We start from the raw sequence: 17,574 nt of genomic DNA, 5'->3' as shown, positions 1-17,574 counted from the left end.
ATCAGGAGAGGCGTCCGTCCCATCATTAGGAGGGACAGCTGCCCTGTCATTAGGAGGGTGCTAACAGAATTCATCATCAGAATCATCAAAAGGGGCATCAGAATTTTGGCTCTCTGTTGGGACTGTTTACACAGAGACTGCTACCTGCTGCTTTAGACTTGAATTAACAGTCTTTTTCAAGACTTTTTTACCTTTTTACTTTTTTTTTTTACTTTTTTACTGTGCTCCAACGCCTAAGGAAGACCTCTAACGGTCGAAACATCGCGACGGAGCACTTTTATCAGCTAACTTTCATCAGCGTTGGCAAGCTAACTAGCTTGCTAACGCTTTCGTTTTTATTTATTTTTTTTTATTTTATTTTATTTTATTTTATTTTTTTCTCTTTTAGCACTGTTGTCGTGCGTTATCTGTGCTGCTCCACAGCGTGTTTAGTTGATTTTTATTTTATTTTAGCACCGTTGTCGTGCGTTCGCTGTTGTTGTGCGTTGCCTGTGCTGCTTCATGGCCTGTTTGGTGCCTTAACTAAAGCACTCCTTCTGCTGAATCACCTTTAAATTATTTACACATTATTCACTTCGTGTGTTTTTAGGAATCCGCTAGGTTGCGTAGCTACTAGCTCTTAGCCGATTTAGCATGGCGGCTTCTCCTGTCTCACCCGCACTTTTCTGCTCTGGGTGTGAAATGTTTAGTTATTCCTCGGCCTCCTTTAGCAGTAACGGTACTTGTAATAAGTGCAGCTTATTCGTAGCTTTGGAGGCCAGGCTGGGCGAATTGGAGACTCGGCTCCGCACCGTGGAAAATTCTACAGCTAGCCAGGCCCCTGTAGTCGGTGCGGACCAAGGTAGCTTAGCCGCCGTTAGTTCCCCCCTGGCAGATCCCGAGCAGCCGGGAAAGCAGGCTGACTGGGTGACTGTGAGGAGGAAGCGTAGCCCTAAACAGAAGCCCCGTGTACACCGTCAACCCGTTCACATCTCTAACCGTTTTTCCCCACTCGACGATACACTCGCCGAGGATCAAACTCTGGTTATTGGCGACTCTGTTTTGAGAAATGTGAAGTTAGCGACACCAGCAACCATTGTCAATTGTCTTCCGGGGGCCAGAGCAGGCGACATCGAAGGACATTTGAAATTGCTGGCTAAGGCTAAGCGTAAATTTGGTAAGATTGTAATTCACGTCGGCAGTAATGACACTCGGTTACGCCAATCGGAGGTCACTAAAATTAACATTAAATCGGTGTGTAACTTTGCAAAAGCAATGTCGGACTCTGTTGTTTTCTCTGGGCCCCTCCCCAATCGGACCGGGAGTGACATGTTTAGCCGCATGTTCTCCTTGAATTGCTGGCTGTCTGAGTGGTGTCCAAAAAATGAGGTGGGCTTCATTGATAATTGGCAAAGCTTCTGGGGAAAACCTGGTCTTGTTAGGAGAGACGGCATCCATCCCACTTTAGATGGAGCAGCTCTCATTTCTAGAAATCTGGCCAATTTTCTTGGATCCTCCAAACTGTGACTGTCCAGCGTTGGGACCAGGAGGCAGAGCTGTGGTCTTATACACCTCTCTGCAGCTTCTCTCCCCCTGCCATCCCCTCGTTGCCCCATCCCCGTAGAGACGGTGCCTGCTCCCAGACCACCAATAACCAGCAAAAATCTATTTAAGCATAAAAATTCAAAAAGAAAAAATAATATAGCACCTTCAATTGCACCACAGACTAAAACAGTTAAATGTGGTCTATTAAACATTAGGTCTCTCTCTTCTAAGTCCCTGTTGGTAAATGATATAATAATTGATCAACGTATTGATTTATTCTGCCTAACAGAAACCTGGTTACAGCAGGATGAATATGTTAGTTTAAATGAGTCAACACCCCCGAGTCACACTAACTGTCAGAACGCTCGTAGCACGGGCCATGGCGGAGGATTAGCAGCAATCTTCCATTCCAGCTTATTAATTAATCAAAAACCCAGACAGAGCTTTAATTCATTTGAAAGCTTGTCTCTTAGTCTTGTCCATCCAAATTGGAAGTCCCAAAAAACAGTTTTATTTGTTATTATCTATCGTCCACCTGGTCGTTACTGTGAGTTTCTCTGTGAATTTTCAGACCTTTTGTCTGACTTAGTGCTTAGCTCAGATAAGATAATTATAGTGGGCGATTTTAACATCCACACAGATGCTGAGAATGACAGCCTCAACACTGCATTTAATCTATTGTTAGACTCTATCGGCTTTGCTCAAAAAGTAAATGAGTCCACCCACCACTTTAATCATATCTTAGATCTTGTTCTGACTTATGGTATGGAAATAGAAGACTTAACAGTATTCCCTGAAAACTCCCTTCTGTCTGATCATTTTTTAATAACATTTACATTTACCCTGATGGACTACCCTGCAGTGGGGAATAAGTTTCATTACACTAGAAGTCTTTCAGAAAGCGCTGTAACTAGGTTTAAGGATATGATTCCTTCGTTATGTTCTCTAATGTCATATACCAACACAGAGCAGAGTAGCTACCTAAACTCTGTAAGGGAGATAGAGTATCTCGTCAATAGTTTTACATCCTCTTTGAAGACAACTTTGGATGCTGTAGCTCCTCTGAAAAAGAGAGCTTTAAATCAGAAGTGCCTGACTCCGTGGTATAACTCACAAACTCGTAGCTTAAAGCAGATAACCCGTAAGTTGGAGAGGAAATGGCGTCTCACTAATTTAGAAGATCTTCACTTAGCCTGGAAAAAGAGTTTGTTGCTCTATAAAAAAGCCCTCCGTAAAGCTAGGACATCTTTCTACTCATCACTAATTGAAGAAAATAAGAATAACCTCAGGTTTCTTTTCAGCACTGTAGCTAAGCTGACAAAGAGTCAGAGCTCTATTGAGCTGAGTATTCCATTAACTTTAACTAGTAATGACTTCATGACTTTCTTTGCTAACAAAATTTTGACTATTAGAGAAAAAATTACTCATAACCATCCCAAAGATGTATCGTTATCTTTGGCTGCTTTCAGTGATGCCGGTATTTGGTTAGACTCTTTCTCTCCGGTTGTTCTGTCTGAGTTATTTTCATTGGTTGCTTCGTCCAAACCATCGGCATGTTTATTGGACCCCATTCCTGCCAGGCTGCTCAAGGAAGTCCTACCATTATTTAATGCTTCAATCTTAAATATGATTAATCTATCTTTGTTAGTTGGTTATGTACCACAGGCCTTTAAGGTGGCAGTAATTAAACCATTACTTAAAAAGCCATCACTTGACCCAGCTATCTTAGCTAATTATAGGCCAATTTCCAACCTTCCTTTTCTCTCAAAGATTCTTGAGAGGGTAGTTGTAAAACAGCTAACTGATCACCTGCAGAGGAATGGTCTATTTGAAGAGTTTCAGTCAGGTTTTAGAATTCATCATAGTACAGAAACAGCATTAGTGAAGGTTACAAATGATCTTCTTATGGCTTCGGACAGTGGACTTATCTCTGTGCTTGTTCTGTTGGACCTCAGTGCTGCTTTTGATACTGTTGACCATAAAATTTTATTACAGAGATTAGAGCATGTCATAGGTATTAAAGGCACTGCGCTGCGGTGGTTTGAATCATATTTGTCTAATAGATTACAGTTTGTTCATGTAAATGGGGAATCTTCTTCACGGACTAAAGTTAATTATGGAGTTCCACAAGGTTCTGTGCTAGGACCAATTTTATTCACTTTATACATGCTTCCCTTAGGCAGTATTATTAGACGGTATTGCTTAAATTTTCATTGTTACGCAGATGATACCCAGCTTTATCTATCCATGAAGCCAGAGGATACACACCAATTAGCTAAACTGCAGGATTGTCTTACAGACATAAAGACATGGATGACCTCTAATTTCCTGCTTTTAAACTCAGATAAAACTGAAGTTATTGTACTTGGCCCCACAAATCTTAGAAGCATGGTGTCTAACCAGATCGTTACTCTGGATGGCATTTCCCTGATCTCTAGTAATACTGTGAGAAATCTTGGAGTCATTTTTGATCAGGATATGTCATTCAAAGCGCATATTAAACAAATATGTAGGACTGCCTTTTTGCATTTACGCAATATCTCTAAAATCAGAAAGGTCTTGTCTCAGAGTGATGCTGAAAAACTAATTCATGCATTTATTTCCTCTAGGCTGGACTATTGTAATTCATTATTATCAGGTTGTCCTAAAAGTTCCCTAAAAAGCCTTCAGTTGGTTCAGAATGCTGCAGCTAGAGTACTGACGGGGACTAGCAGGAGAGAGCATATCTCACCCGTGTTGGCCTCTCTTCATTGGCTTCCTGTTAATTCTAGAATAGAATTTAAAATTCTTCTTCTTACTTATAAGGTTTTGAATAATCAGGTCCCGTCTTATCTTAGGGACCTCATAGTACCATATTACCCCATTAGAGCGCTTCGCTCTCAGACTGCGGGCTTACTTGTAGTTCCTAGGGTTTGTAAGAGTAGAATGGGAGGCAGAGCCTTCAGCTTTCAGGCTCCTCTCCTGTGGAACCAGCTCCCAATTCAGATCAGGGAGACAGATACCCTCTCTACTTTTAAGATTAGGCTTAAAACTTTCCTTTTCGCTAAGGCTTATAGTTAGGGCTGGATCGGGTGACCCTGGACCATCCCTTGGTTATGCTGCTTTAGACGTAGATTGTGGGGGGGTTCCCATGATGCACTGTTTCTTTCTCTTTTTGCTCCGTATGCATCACTCTGCATTTAATCATTAGTGATCGATCTCTGCCCCCCTTCACGGCATGTCTTTTTCCTGGTTTTTTCCCTCAGCCCCAACCAGTCTCAGCAGAAGACTGCCCCTCCCTGAGCCTGGTTCTGCTGGAGGTTTCTTCCTGTTAAAAGGGAGTTTTTCCTTCCCACTGTTGCCAAGTGCTTGCTCATAGGGGGTCGTTTTGACCGTTGGGGTTTTTTATAATTATTGTATGGCCTTGCCTTACAATATGGAGCGCCTTGGGGCAACTGTTTGTTGTGATTTGGCGCTATATAAGAAAAAAGTTGATTGATTGATTGATTGATAACTAGAGCACAATAGGTGCTAATTAGAGCTTTTGTTCAGTCACTAGCCTATAGCAGTCAGCCTCTCGGTAGGTGGGGTCTGGTTAGGTTAAAAAACTCCAACTTTTGTTGGCTTCTGGTTTATTCTTCTCTACAAGAGTCAAGACAGAAAGACTACCAGAGCAAGAATTTTAGCTGAGGAAGCTTCTGTGATTTGAAACGAAACGTCCTCGCGTCAAGCAACCCAGTCCAGTCGAAGATTCAAGCTTCTCTACTATGGAAACCACCTGGACAACTGAGAGCCTACACAGATACATGTAACGCCCACTTTGCAGAGCAACATCTGATGAAACTAAAATACAGCTCCAGGAAAGGTTTTTGTTTGTTTGCTTTTTGGGCTTTTATTCCTGTACTTCTGCCAGGAAGTTGCATCGGGGGTGTGTCATGGAGTTAAAGTGAGTGTGTCATGTAGCCTGTCAGTCAGATGGATGTATACTGTCAGATGGGAGAAGGAACTTAAAACATTTAAAGCAACAGGTAGAGAACAGGTCCTTCATTAGAGATTAGAGCATGGGCTGTTTTTTTTAATGTGTTGTCCACTTTGCTTTTTAATCCTACACATATTACTATATGTTTATAAGACACCTGGAGGCCTGTATTAAGTTCCTGAACAGGTGTCTTAACACAACCCGTTTAGGTCTGAATGTGTCTGTACAGGACCAAAGCAGATGAAGAGAGAGGAGCTGGAGGCAAACGGAGAGGAAGGGACCAAGTACAGAAAGGAACCGTCACCCTGTCCCATCTGTGGCAAGGTGAACGCTCAGCAACAACAGTTCATGTCTGTGACTGTGCATAAGCCCAGGAGGAAGAAAATCCATTATATGTGTGTGTGTGTGTGTGTGTGTGTGTGTGCACGTACAGGTGTTTTCCTGCAGAAGTAACATGAACAAGCACCTTTTGACTCACGGTGATAAGAAGTACACCTGTGAGATCTGCGGACGCAAGTTCTTCCGCGTGGACGTACTGCGTGACCACATCCACGTTCACTTCAAGGTGAGACAGACCCAGAGAAGTCGTCCTCCGAGACTGTGGCTCGTGCGGATCTGAAGGCTACAATGTTGTGAAAACACTCCGATTTGTCTCACACTCACAGTAAACAGCCTGACATTTTTGTAACGTCTGACCTTGCTGATGTACACAAGCAGAGCGCGGATCAAACAACCAACAGCATCAGATGAAATTCTGTTTAGTTTTCAGGGTTCTGTGAACCACAGACGTAAAGGATATGTTTTAAGCCGTCACGTATCCAATACTAAGGTGCCTCTATGTGCTTCTCTGTACCTCACATGTGCCAGGTATCAGCCTCTAGTGAGCCACGACCGACCTGTCATTTGAGCCCTGTCCAGCCTTGAATGGCTCGTGTCGTTGCATATGATCCACGTCAAGCCACATATGATCCATGTAGCCCCATGTTGGTACATGTTTAGGAATGGGTTTGGTCCAAACCTCCAGCCCTCCCACACTCAGTCCTGTTAAAGTGTGTGTTTTCAATTCACAACATCCATTCAAGTCATATTTTTTAAATCTAGTCCAAAAAAGACACTCCTGTACAGTCCGGCCGGTGTGCGCATCTGTGTGTCAGGCTGCAGTTCACCTGTGTTCCAGAGTCATTAAATGCAGCAGTTTTGTGTCTTCACCCAGCTCTGTGACCAAAAAAACAAAAGACACCACAATGAGATGACTGCCTTAATTATATACACCTGCACCTGTGTGGATCACCCCCCCCCCCCCCCAAAAAAAAACCCACATCCATAACCAGACCAGCTAGAACTGAACCATGGGTTCCTGGACAGTCATCTCTGCGCTTCTTCTCGCTGGCTTTATTTTTTCTGCGGCTTGTACAGTCATTTTGACACCATTATCCAACTTTTAACTTTGTGTTCATCCGTTATTGTCTGCAAAATCGCTCTTTTGCTCGCTGGCGTTCTGCGTAAACGCTCGTCTTGAGTGCAAGTCATTGCATCAGTGCGCACATACAGAGGAGCTCATCTGATCCATTATAACAAGATGTTAAATCTATCATAAACATACTTTTACAGCTGCTTATGAAGAAGGAATGAACATGCAACTGTAAAAACATTACAAATACTTACCTTTTAACCTGTTCCAAATATGTTTTCCACCTCAGCACACGAGACAGAGAGAGGAAGCGATTAGAGGTGTTTTCAACATCCAAACTGTGACAGAAAATGATTAATCCCCTACAAAATAATAATTTTATATACAGCGTCCAGTGTTGTGAAAGTGACGTGACACGGACCCACAACAGGGGGCGTTAATGAACGGACAATGGATAAGCCAAAAAGTAACAATTTAATGTTGTGAATCGCACAACAACGTACAGACAATAACAATATGGTGGACTGTCAATCATACACCAGGTGACGTGTGGGCAGGCTCGACGATAGAAGACGCCTGGAGAGAGAAGAGCTGGATCCCCACACAGCTTCCACCACCAACGGAGCTGAAGAACACCGGAGCCGCCAAGCCCTGCGCCCCAGGTGGCCGCTGTCTTCAGCAGTCAGACCCGGTACTGCTGGCAGAGAACAGAGACAGTCCAGATGAGTGTGAGTTCGCACACTCAGTAATCCCACAGTCTGTATTAAGTAAAGGAGGGAAAACCTCCACCTCCAATCACACACACTCGTGCAGCTCCTGGTCAACCACTTATCTGAGTTGGGGTGTGAGGCGAAGCCATAGCTGTCACACCAAACGCCAATCCTCCAGATAAGGAAACACTCCAGGAAAACAGCTGCAAATAGAAGTTCAGGTTAAACACACACAGTGTCAGTCAGCAGAGAAATTACCTGAATGGCGAGGAGGTGGAGTTGCAGGCCGGTCTTTGTAGTGGTGGTGATGGGTGACAGCTTGTGTTGATTGATGACAGCTGTCACCTCCAGCAAAGCCGACGCCCTCTCGTGCTTGAAGCCCGCACTTCAAGCAGGGCGCCATCTTGTGGTGGTGGGCCAGCAGTACCTCCTCTTCAGCGGCCCACACAACAGTCCAGCACACAAAGCAGGTGGGATTGTAGTGTGCAAGTGGGCTGAGCCAAAATAGCCTGTCTTGTAGCCGCCAGGTGCTCAGATAATGGGCTTATAACAGCCTCGTCCATTCCATAAACATGCCTCTATAATCCTCGTTTGTCCTCGTAGTACCTCATACACAAACTACACCATGCTGTTGTTGCTAAATTTTGAACTTCTTGAAATTAGTGCCACTCTCAGAGATGAACCTCGTTAGCCAAATGTTCTGCCTCTCAGAGCCACTATTCTCCCACGATTGTTGAATAACTGGACTCATACCAAAAAAAAAACCTGCTACGTGGCTCATTATTTGGCCTTCATTATTCGGTGGGACCAGAGCTTTATATGAGTCTCAGCCTAATCTATATGGCGCATAAGCACATTGATGCCCCATATACTGTCAAGATGAGGCCATTTGTGGTCTGTGTTCAACACTCCAAAATCACACTTGATATGTGGTCTTCCTATTTGTGCTGAAGTCCCTGTCACATTGATGCTGTGTTTGTGGTTTTTAAAGGTTCATGCAGCATTCTTCACACCATTTGCTACTTTCCGCCACAAAAATACATCTCACAACACATGTGGTGTGTTTTGGTCATGCTCAAAATACTCATCATTCAACATCACTCATGACACAGTCACCTCTTGTTAGTCTGTGTGTGTTTATTTTTGTAAATTATTAGCAGAATTTCTCAAAAACACATGAACAGATTTCAGTTAAATTGTCTGTGAATTGCATCAAGGAAGAGCTTACTATATTTTGACTTTGTATATCCAGGATAATCTATTTTTGAATAATTTTACAATCTCTCCCATTGATTTCTTTGTCATTTGTACTTTGGTGAAACAGCACCACCACCTGTCCTGCACTTTAGCTCAGATTAAGTCCAGATAAACAAGTTACTGCTGGGCTTTGTTGAGTTATTTGTTTATTTCAAGGTTGTACATACTGTTCAAACCTGATAAAACTGGCCTGATGTTACAAAACAACCGTCCATGATTTTAGATTTTTTGTTTTCCACCAACTGCTTGCTCCCTGCACCCAAAAGTCATACTGTGGCTTTCTTCAGGGTAGCTACTGAAGAAAGTCACAGTATATCATGAGTGTGAATGCAAATAAACTATTGTATTTTCTATTTTCTGTGTTTTCAAAGTTTCATTGAGCGGTACGTTCATCTCACATGTGATCATCTGTTCAGTGGCTGAAAGAAAGTTTAGTCGCATTTTGCGCCTCTCCCTCCCAACTCTTATGTACTTTGCTGCACAGTGAAACTATCTGATAAGACCGATGATTAAGTTGTGCACATATCATTCATCACAAAACCTACTGTGGACAAACTGTATGTGCATGAATTACCAACCAATTCCCATTTAAGTCAAAATGGGAGCCTTGCTACTGTCAAGACATGAAGTTTGTAAAATGTGTAAAAAGAGATTAGAATTTTGCCTGGGCTGAAGAGGATAAATGAGCTAATTTGCTGTGCTTCTTTACATGTCTGCCTTATAAATGAATAATAGTGATGAATGAATATTCAGGTGTGACTTGTATATGTTTTTATGGGTTTATTTCTCTTAAAGAGACATTTTTGGACTTACACGCTGGTGCAATTTACAGTAGCGTTCAGAATAATAGTAGTGCTATGTGACTGAAAGGATTAATCCAGGTTTTGAGTATATTTCTTATTGTTACATAGGAAACAAGGTACCAGTAGATTCAGTAGATTCTCACAAATCCAAGAAGACCAAGCATTCATGATATGCACACTCTTAAGGCTATGAAATTGGGCTATTAGTAAAAAAAAGTAGAAAAGGGGGTGTTCACAATCAATCAATCAATTTTTTTATATAGCACCAAATCACAACAAACAGTTGCCCCAAGGCGCTTTATATTGTAAGGCAAGGCCATACAATAATTATGTAAAACCCCAACGGTCAAAACGACCCCCTGTGAGCAAGCACTTGGCTACAGTGGGAAGGAAAAACTCCCTTTTAACAGGAAGAAACCTCCAGCAGAACCAGGCTCAGGGAGGGGCAGTCTTCTGCTGGGACTGGTTGGGGCTGAGGGAGAGAACCAGGAAAAAGACATGCTGTGGAGGGGAGCAGAGATCGATCACTAATGATTAAATGCAGAGTGGTGCATACAGAGCAAAAAGAGAAAGAAACAGTGCATCATGGGAACCCCCCAGCAGTCTACGTCTATAGCAGCATAACTAAGGGATGGTTCAGGGTCACCTGATCCAGCCCTAACTATAAGCTTTAGCAAAAAGGAAAGTTTTAAGCCTAATCTTAAAAGTAGAGAGGGTGTCTGTCTCCCTGATCTGAATTGGGAGCTGGTTCCACAGGAGAGGAGCCTGAAAGCTGAAGGCTCTGCCTCCCATTCTACTCTTACAAACCCTAGGAACTACAAGTAAGCCTGCAGTCTGAGAGCGAAGCGCTCTATTGGGGTGATATGGTACTACGAGGTCCCTAAGATAAGATGGGACCTGATTATTCAAAACCTTATAAGTAAGAAGAAGAATTTTAAATTCTATTCTAGAATTAACAGGAAGCCAATGAAGAGAGGCCAATATGGGTGAGATATGCTCTCTCCTTCTAGTCCCCGTCAGTACTCTAGCTGCAGCATTTTGAATTAACTGAAGGCTTTTTGGGGAACTTTAGGACAACCTGATAATAATGAATTACAATAGTCCAGCCTAGAGGAAATAAATGCATGAATTAGTTTTTCAGCATCACTCTGAGACAAGACCTTTCTGATTTTAGAGATATTGCGTAAATGCAAAAAAGCAGTCCTACATATTTGTTTAATATGCGCTTTGAATGACATATCCTGATCAAAAATGACTCCAAGATTTCTCACAGTATTACTAGAGGTCAGGGTAATGCCATCCACAGTAAGGATCTGGTTAGACACCATGTTTCTAAGATTTGTGGGGCCAAGTACAATAACTTCAGTTTTATCTGAGTTTAAAAGCAGGAAATTAGAGGTCATCCATGTCTTTATGTCTGTAAGACAATCCTGCAGTTTAGCTAATTGGTGTGTGTCCTCTGGCTTCATGGATAGATAAAGCTGGGTATCATCTGCGTAACAATGAAAATTTAAGCAATACCGTCTAATAATACTGCCTAAGGGAAGCATGTATAAAGTGAATGAAATTGGTCCTAGCACAGAACCTTGTGGAACTCCATAATTAACTTTAGTCTGTGAAGAAGATTCCCCATTTACATGAACAAATTGTAATCTATTAGACAAATATGATTCAAACCACCGCAGCGCAGTGCCTTTAATACCTATGGCATGCTCTAATCTCTGTAATAAAATTTTATGGTCAACAGTATCAAAAGCAGCACTGAGGTCTAACAGAACAAGCACAGAGATGAGTCCACTGTCCGAGGCCATAAGAAGATCATTTGTAACCTTCACTAATGCTGTTTCTGTACTATGATGAATTCTAAAACCTGACTGAAACTCTTCAAATAGACCATTCCTCTGCAGATGATCAGTTAGCTGTTTTACAACTACCCTTTCAAGAATTTTTGAGAGAAAAGGAAGGTTGGAGATTGGCCTATAATTAGCTAAGATAGCTGGGTCAAGTGAAGGCTTTTTAAGTAATGGTTTAATTACTGCCACCTTAAAAGCCTGTGGTACATAGCCAACTAACAAAGATAGATTGATCATATTTAAGATCGAAGCATTAAATAATGGTAGGGCTTCCTTGAGCAGCCTGGTAGGAATGGGGTCTAAACATGTTGATGGTTTGGATGAAGTAACTAATGAAAATAACTCAGACAGAACAATCGGAGAGAAAGAGTCTAACCAAATACCGGCATCACTGAAAGCAGCCAAAGATAACGATACGTCTTTGGGATGGTTATGAGTAATTTTTTCTCTAATAGTTAAAATTTTGTTAGCAAAGAAAGTCATGAAGTCATTACTAGTTAAAGTTAATGGAATACTCAGCTCAATAGAGCTCTGACTCTTTGTCAGCCTGGCTACAGTGCTGAAAAGAAACCTGGGGTTGTTCTTATTTTCTTCAATTAGTGATGAGTAGAAAGATGTCCTAGCTTTACGGAGGGCTTTTTTATAGAGCAACAGACTCTTTTTCCAGGCTAAGTGAAGATCTTCTAAATTAGTGAGACGCCATTTCCTCTCCAACTTACGGGTTATCTGCTTTAAGCTACGAGTTTGTGAGTTATACCACGGAGTCAGGCACTTCTGATTTAAAGCTCTCTTTTTTAGAGGAGCTACAGCATCCAAAGTTGTCTTCAATGAGGATGTAAAACTATTGACGAGATACTCTATCTCACTTACAGAGTTTAGGTAGCTACTCTGCACTGTGTTGGTATATGGCATTAGAGTAATAATAACAGTAGCATCTGCTGTTGACGCTACAAACTCAAAACTATTATGTTCAAACTGCTTTTTTATCAATCCTGTGAATCACTAAACTAGTATTTAGTTGTATAACCACGGTTTTTCATGATTTCATCACATCTGCAAGGCATTAATTTTGTTGGTTTGGAACCAAGATTTTGCTGGTTTACTAGTGTGCTTGGGGTCATTGTCTTGTTGAAACACCCATTTCAAGGGCATGTCCTCTTCAGCATAAGGCAACATGACCTCTTCAAGTATTTGACATATCCAAACTGATCCATGATACCTGGTATGCGATATATAGGCCCAACACCATAGTAGGAGAAACATGCCCATATCATGATGCTTGCACCACCATGCTTCACTGTCTTCATTGTGAACTGTGGCTTGAATTCAGAGTTTGGGGGTCGTCTCACAAACTGTCTGCGGCCCTTGGACCCAAAAAGAACAATTTTACTCTCATCAGGCCACAAAATATTCCTCCATTTCTCTTTAGGCCAGTTGATGTGTTCTTTGGCAAATTGTAACCTCTTCTGCACATGTGTTTTATTTAACAGAGGGACTTTGCAGGGGAAACATATACAAGTCAAACCTGATCAAAATGGATAGAAGAATAACCAGAATGGCAAAGGCTCACCCATTGATCAGCTCCAGGATGATCAAAGACAGTCTGGAGTTACCTGTAAGTGCTGTGACAGTTAGAAGACACCTGTGTGAAGCTAATTTATTTGCAAGAATCCCCTGCAAAGTCCCTCTGTTAAATAAAAGACATGTGCAGAAGAGGTTACAATTTGCCAAAGAACACATCAACTGGCCTAAAGAGAAATGGAGGAATATTTTGTGGACTGATGAGAGTAAAATTGTTCTTTTTGGGTCCAAGGGCCGCAGACAGTTTGTGAGATGACCCCCAAACTCTGAATTCAAGCCACAGTTCACAATGAAGACAGTGAAGCATGGTGGTGCAAGCATCATGATATGGGCATGTTTCTCCTACTATGGTGTTGGGCCTATATCTCACATACCAGGTATCATGGATCAGTTTGGATATGTCAAATACTTGAAGAGGTCATGTTGCCTTATGCTGAAGAGGACATGCCCTTGAAATGGGTGTTTCAACAAGACAATGACCCCAAGCACACTAGTAAACCAGCAAAATCTTGGTTCCAAACCAACAAAATTAATGCCTTGCAGATGTGATGAAATCATGAAAAACTGTGGTTATACAACTAAATACTAGTTTAGTGATTCACAGGATTGATAAAAAAGCAGTTTGAACATAATAGTTTTGAGTTTGTAGCGTCAACAGCAGATGCTGCTGTTATTGTGAACACCCCCTTTTCTACTTTTTTTTTTAGTAATAGCCCAATTTCATAGCCTTAAGAGTGTGCATATCATGAATGCTTGGTCTTGTTGGATTTGTGAGAATCTACTGAATCTACTGGTACCTTGTTTCCCATGTAACAATAAGATATATACTCAAAACCTGGATTAATCTTTTTAGTCACATAGCACTACTATTATTCTGAACACTACTGTATACTCCAGAAAATACGGTATATCACCTGCTATTTCAGGCTGTGGCAGTATTAAATGTTGAAATTGTTCATGTAAAGACTTTTTATGTAAGCATCCTTTACCGGTGCACAATACTACCATATTTTCCAGTGTATATCTCACACTGGAGTATTAGGTGCATTTTTCTAACGCCTCATCACACCTTGATGATTTAGCCAGCATATGCAGACCATATTAAAAACACTAGCATATGCTGGGCATACGCAGGTGTACATCTAATAAGTTGTGGGTAAGTTTTGCATAAGTTAAGAGCACTTTGAAGCACGCTGATATAATATGGTGAGTACGTCAAAACATTTTTGGCATGCACAATTTTTTTGATGTATGCCAGTGTATGTCTTATACGTCCCACTTATGTGAACCATAAGCTGTAGGCAAGTTATGCGATCATTGACACACGTTTCTTGTAAGTTGCTCATAAGCTGCAATACATCTATTAGTACTGTCCATTGAGTGGCTGAACAACCGAGCTGCAGTCCTCTTGCGAACAGTTCAGACGTACAGTGCCTTATTCATTCACATCATCATTTATCACAGACATCAGTCGACTCTTCCCACGTTGAAAATAAATCCCATGATCCACCAAGACTAACATAAAATTCAAAAAATATTAAATTACTGTGTTTGGCCTCCGTGTGGAGGAGAGATGCCGCACGACATAGTACGCACGGTCAGTGATGTGCTTGTCAATATTTACGTGCACCACCTGCCAAACAAGATTTCTGCCGGCGGTGGAAACGCAAACCAAGCCAGACTTAACTGTTCCGACACATATACCATGCGGTACCGACCCGGACTGCTCGGTGGATATGGGGCTGTTAGCATACAATGGCTATATCACCAAGGTGTGACAGCTGCATAACATAATAGTTGTATGCTAGCATTTTTAATACGGTTGGCATACGCTGGTTAAATCATTAAGGTGTGACAGGCCCTTAAAAATGCATCATGAAGAGGAAAAACCACATTTGCATTGTGTTTTAAGTCATATTTATTTTTGAAACATAGTGCTACTGCTTCATGCAACAGGAAGCAAAATTAATTTAATCTGCGCATTATTTGTTTATGAGGCAAACACCGCATTAGTGAGCAGAAGAAAACAGGCTAATTAATATTAATGTATGAGGCACAAATGACTTGAGAGTAAAATGCTTCCTGTTGCCATTGAACAGACGAAAACATCAACAAGGAGATAAACATGTACACACTTACCCAGAGGTGGAAAACCCCGACTTCACTGAGTAAAAGTCTGACCACATATTTGTTCCATCCACCCACTAAACCAGCTGATTCTAATTACTCCAACTCTTCAGGGTGGTAGATGAGCTGATCAGTGACATAACCTGTTTCCATGAGCAGGGAGAAGCAACACATGGTCAGTCTTTTTCTAGGTGAAGTAGGGGTTTTCCACCTCTTTGTTTACTTCACTGTTTAAACAAACCAATCTTTTTTAATGATTTATGCATTTTAAGAACATTAGTTAGCCATACCTTAGCTTAGGCATTCTCCTCGTTGTTCTCCAGATGTTCCGCAAAGTGCAAACACGTGTAGTAGTGAGTAGTGAGAAAGCTATTCCCGTCCTTGTTTCAAGATTGTATGAAACTTAATCGTGTTGTTTCCTCAATATTGTATGAAGGTTATTCTCGGTATTTATAAAAGGGTGTGGTCTTTCAGGTTGGCAGCATGATTTATTAATTTTGCTTGTTCTTTAAGGCCCAGTATGTTGTCTTCATTCAGATCTTCTTGTTTTATGGTGGTGAGCATCCAGCTTAATAGCGCATGACTGACACCTTCTTGTCCGGAATGTGAATTGGACATAACCTAATTGAGATTGGTATACAGGAATACCTTGTTATGCAGACTGTGCCATCTTGTGGCTGTTAAATAAGTGTGACTTGTGGCTTGGAAAATACATATTGTGATGCTGGTAGCTAATGTTTTCATATTGTTGTGCTGTGGATAATGTTTATTCATTTCACTGAGTAATTTGAGTTGCAGGACATCGCCTTAATGGATGAGCAAGAGCGAGAAGACTTCATCAGCAAGATCGGTATTTCATCGGGAGACAGCGACGAAACGGATGACGACGATGTGGAAGATGATCCCGAGCACCACAAGTACAACTGCAAGAAATGTCAAGTAAGATGTGTGCTGGGGGGGGGGGGTGGGGGGGGGGGGGTGGAGGCATTTTGTGTTATCATTTACGCATACAAGAATGTTCAATAAATTGGAACATTTGTAGTGGTTTCACTATACTTACAAATCTAAAACCCTTTGCCTTGTCCTAGTTATATTCTGCAGATTCATGGACACATTCAAGGATGTTTAAAGAGTCAGGCATGCAGTTCTGATAGAATCTTAAAAACATAATATGCATGAAGGAGCAGTGTGTCTTTTCCATTGTCATAAACATGAGCCTCCTCCTTTGTAGTTGTCATTTGCAAAGGGAAAAGAGTATCTGAAGCACATCATGGAGCAGCACAAGGAGAGGGGCTACAGCTGTGGGATCTGCAATCGGCGTTTTGCACTAAAGGCCACCTACAATGCTCACCTGGTCATCCACCGAGAGCAGCTGCCCGACCCTGCAGTGCAGAAGTAAGAGAGCACAAGACAAACAGTTGACCATCTTATCACAGCCTAATTTTATTACTGGATGAGGATGGAGGCAGAATTTTCTTTTTAAATGAATGAATATATTTTTCCTTTATATTTTAACTAGCTGGGGTACCCGGCGCTACCCGGGTTAACCTGTTTTAGACATAAGCCAAATGCCAATTTTAATCAAAACAATTGCCCAACATTTGTTTTTGTAATGCTGATGTCATAAATATAATAGTTAATGGGCTAAAGTTTGTCCAGAACTATAAGAGCAGAACTAGAAGAGGTGGACTCCCCAAACTAAGTGGAAATACTTAGTTAAAAGACAAACATTTGAAGTCCTTCATGCAGACTTTGTTTTGCAATCAAATTTATAACAAAATTACACACAAAAGGTACAGTAGTGTTCAGAATAATAGTAGTGCTATGTGACTAAAAAGATTAATCCAGGTTTTGAGTATATTTCTTATTGTTACATGGGAAACAAGGTACCAGTAGATTCAGTAGATTCTCACAAATCCAACAAGACCAAACATTCATGATATTCACACTCTTAAGGCTATGAATTTGGGCTATTAGTAAAAAAAAAGTACAAAAGGGGGTGTTCACAATAATAGTAGCATCTGCTGTTGATGCTACAAACTCAAAACTATTATGTTCAAACTGCTTTTTATCAATCCTGTGAATCACTAAACTAGTATTTAGTTGTATAACCACAGTTTTTCATGATTTCTTCACACCTGCGAGGCATGGAGTCAACCAACTTGTGGCACCTTTCAGCTGTTATTCCACTCCAAGATTCTTTAACAACATTCCACAGTTCATTCACATTTCTTGGTTTTGCTTCAGAAACAGCTTTTTTGATGTCACCCCACAAGTTCTCAATTGGATTTAGGTCCGGGGATTGGGCAGGCCACTCCAAAACATTAATTTTGTTGGTTTGGAACCAAGA

At 41.4% G+C, this 17,574-nt stretch overlaps 1 protein-coding gene across 1 annotated transcript in view; it reads left to right on the top strand.

Annotated features, from left to right (window-relative positions):
• prdm15 (PR domain containing 15) overlaps positions 1–17,574 on the top strand; it is a 108,580-nt gene that overhangs the window by 38,328 nt on the left and 52,678 nt on the right. Inside the window, exons 11-14 of the mRNA XM_034179018.1 lie at positions 5,712–5,806; positions 5,916–6,047; positions 16,023–16,163; positions 16,456–16,619. Coding sequence (XP_034034909.1) covers positions 5,712–5,806; positions 5,916–6,047; positions 16,023–16,163; positions 16,456–16,619 — 532 coding nt within the window. The remainder of the gene's footprint in view (positions 1–5,711; positions 5,807–5,915; positions 6,048–16,022; positions 16,164–16,455; positions 16,620–17,574) is intronic.

This window comes from Thalassophryne amazonica, chromosome 9, assembly GCF_902500255.1.
Source record: "Thalassophryne amazonica chromosome 9, fThaAma1.1, whole genome shotgun sequence".
Taxonomy (NCBI): Eukaryota; Metazoa; Chordata; class Actinopteri; order Batrachoidiformes; family Batrachoididae; genus Thalassophryne; species Thalassophryne amazonica.
This window is presented reverse-complemented; position numbering and strand designations above follow the sequence as displayed.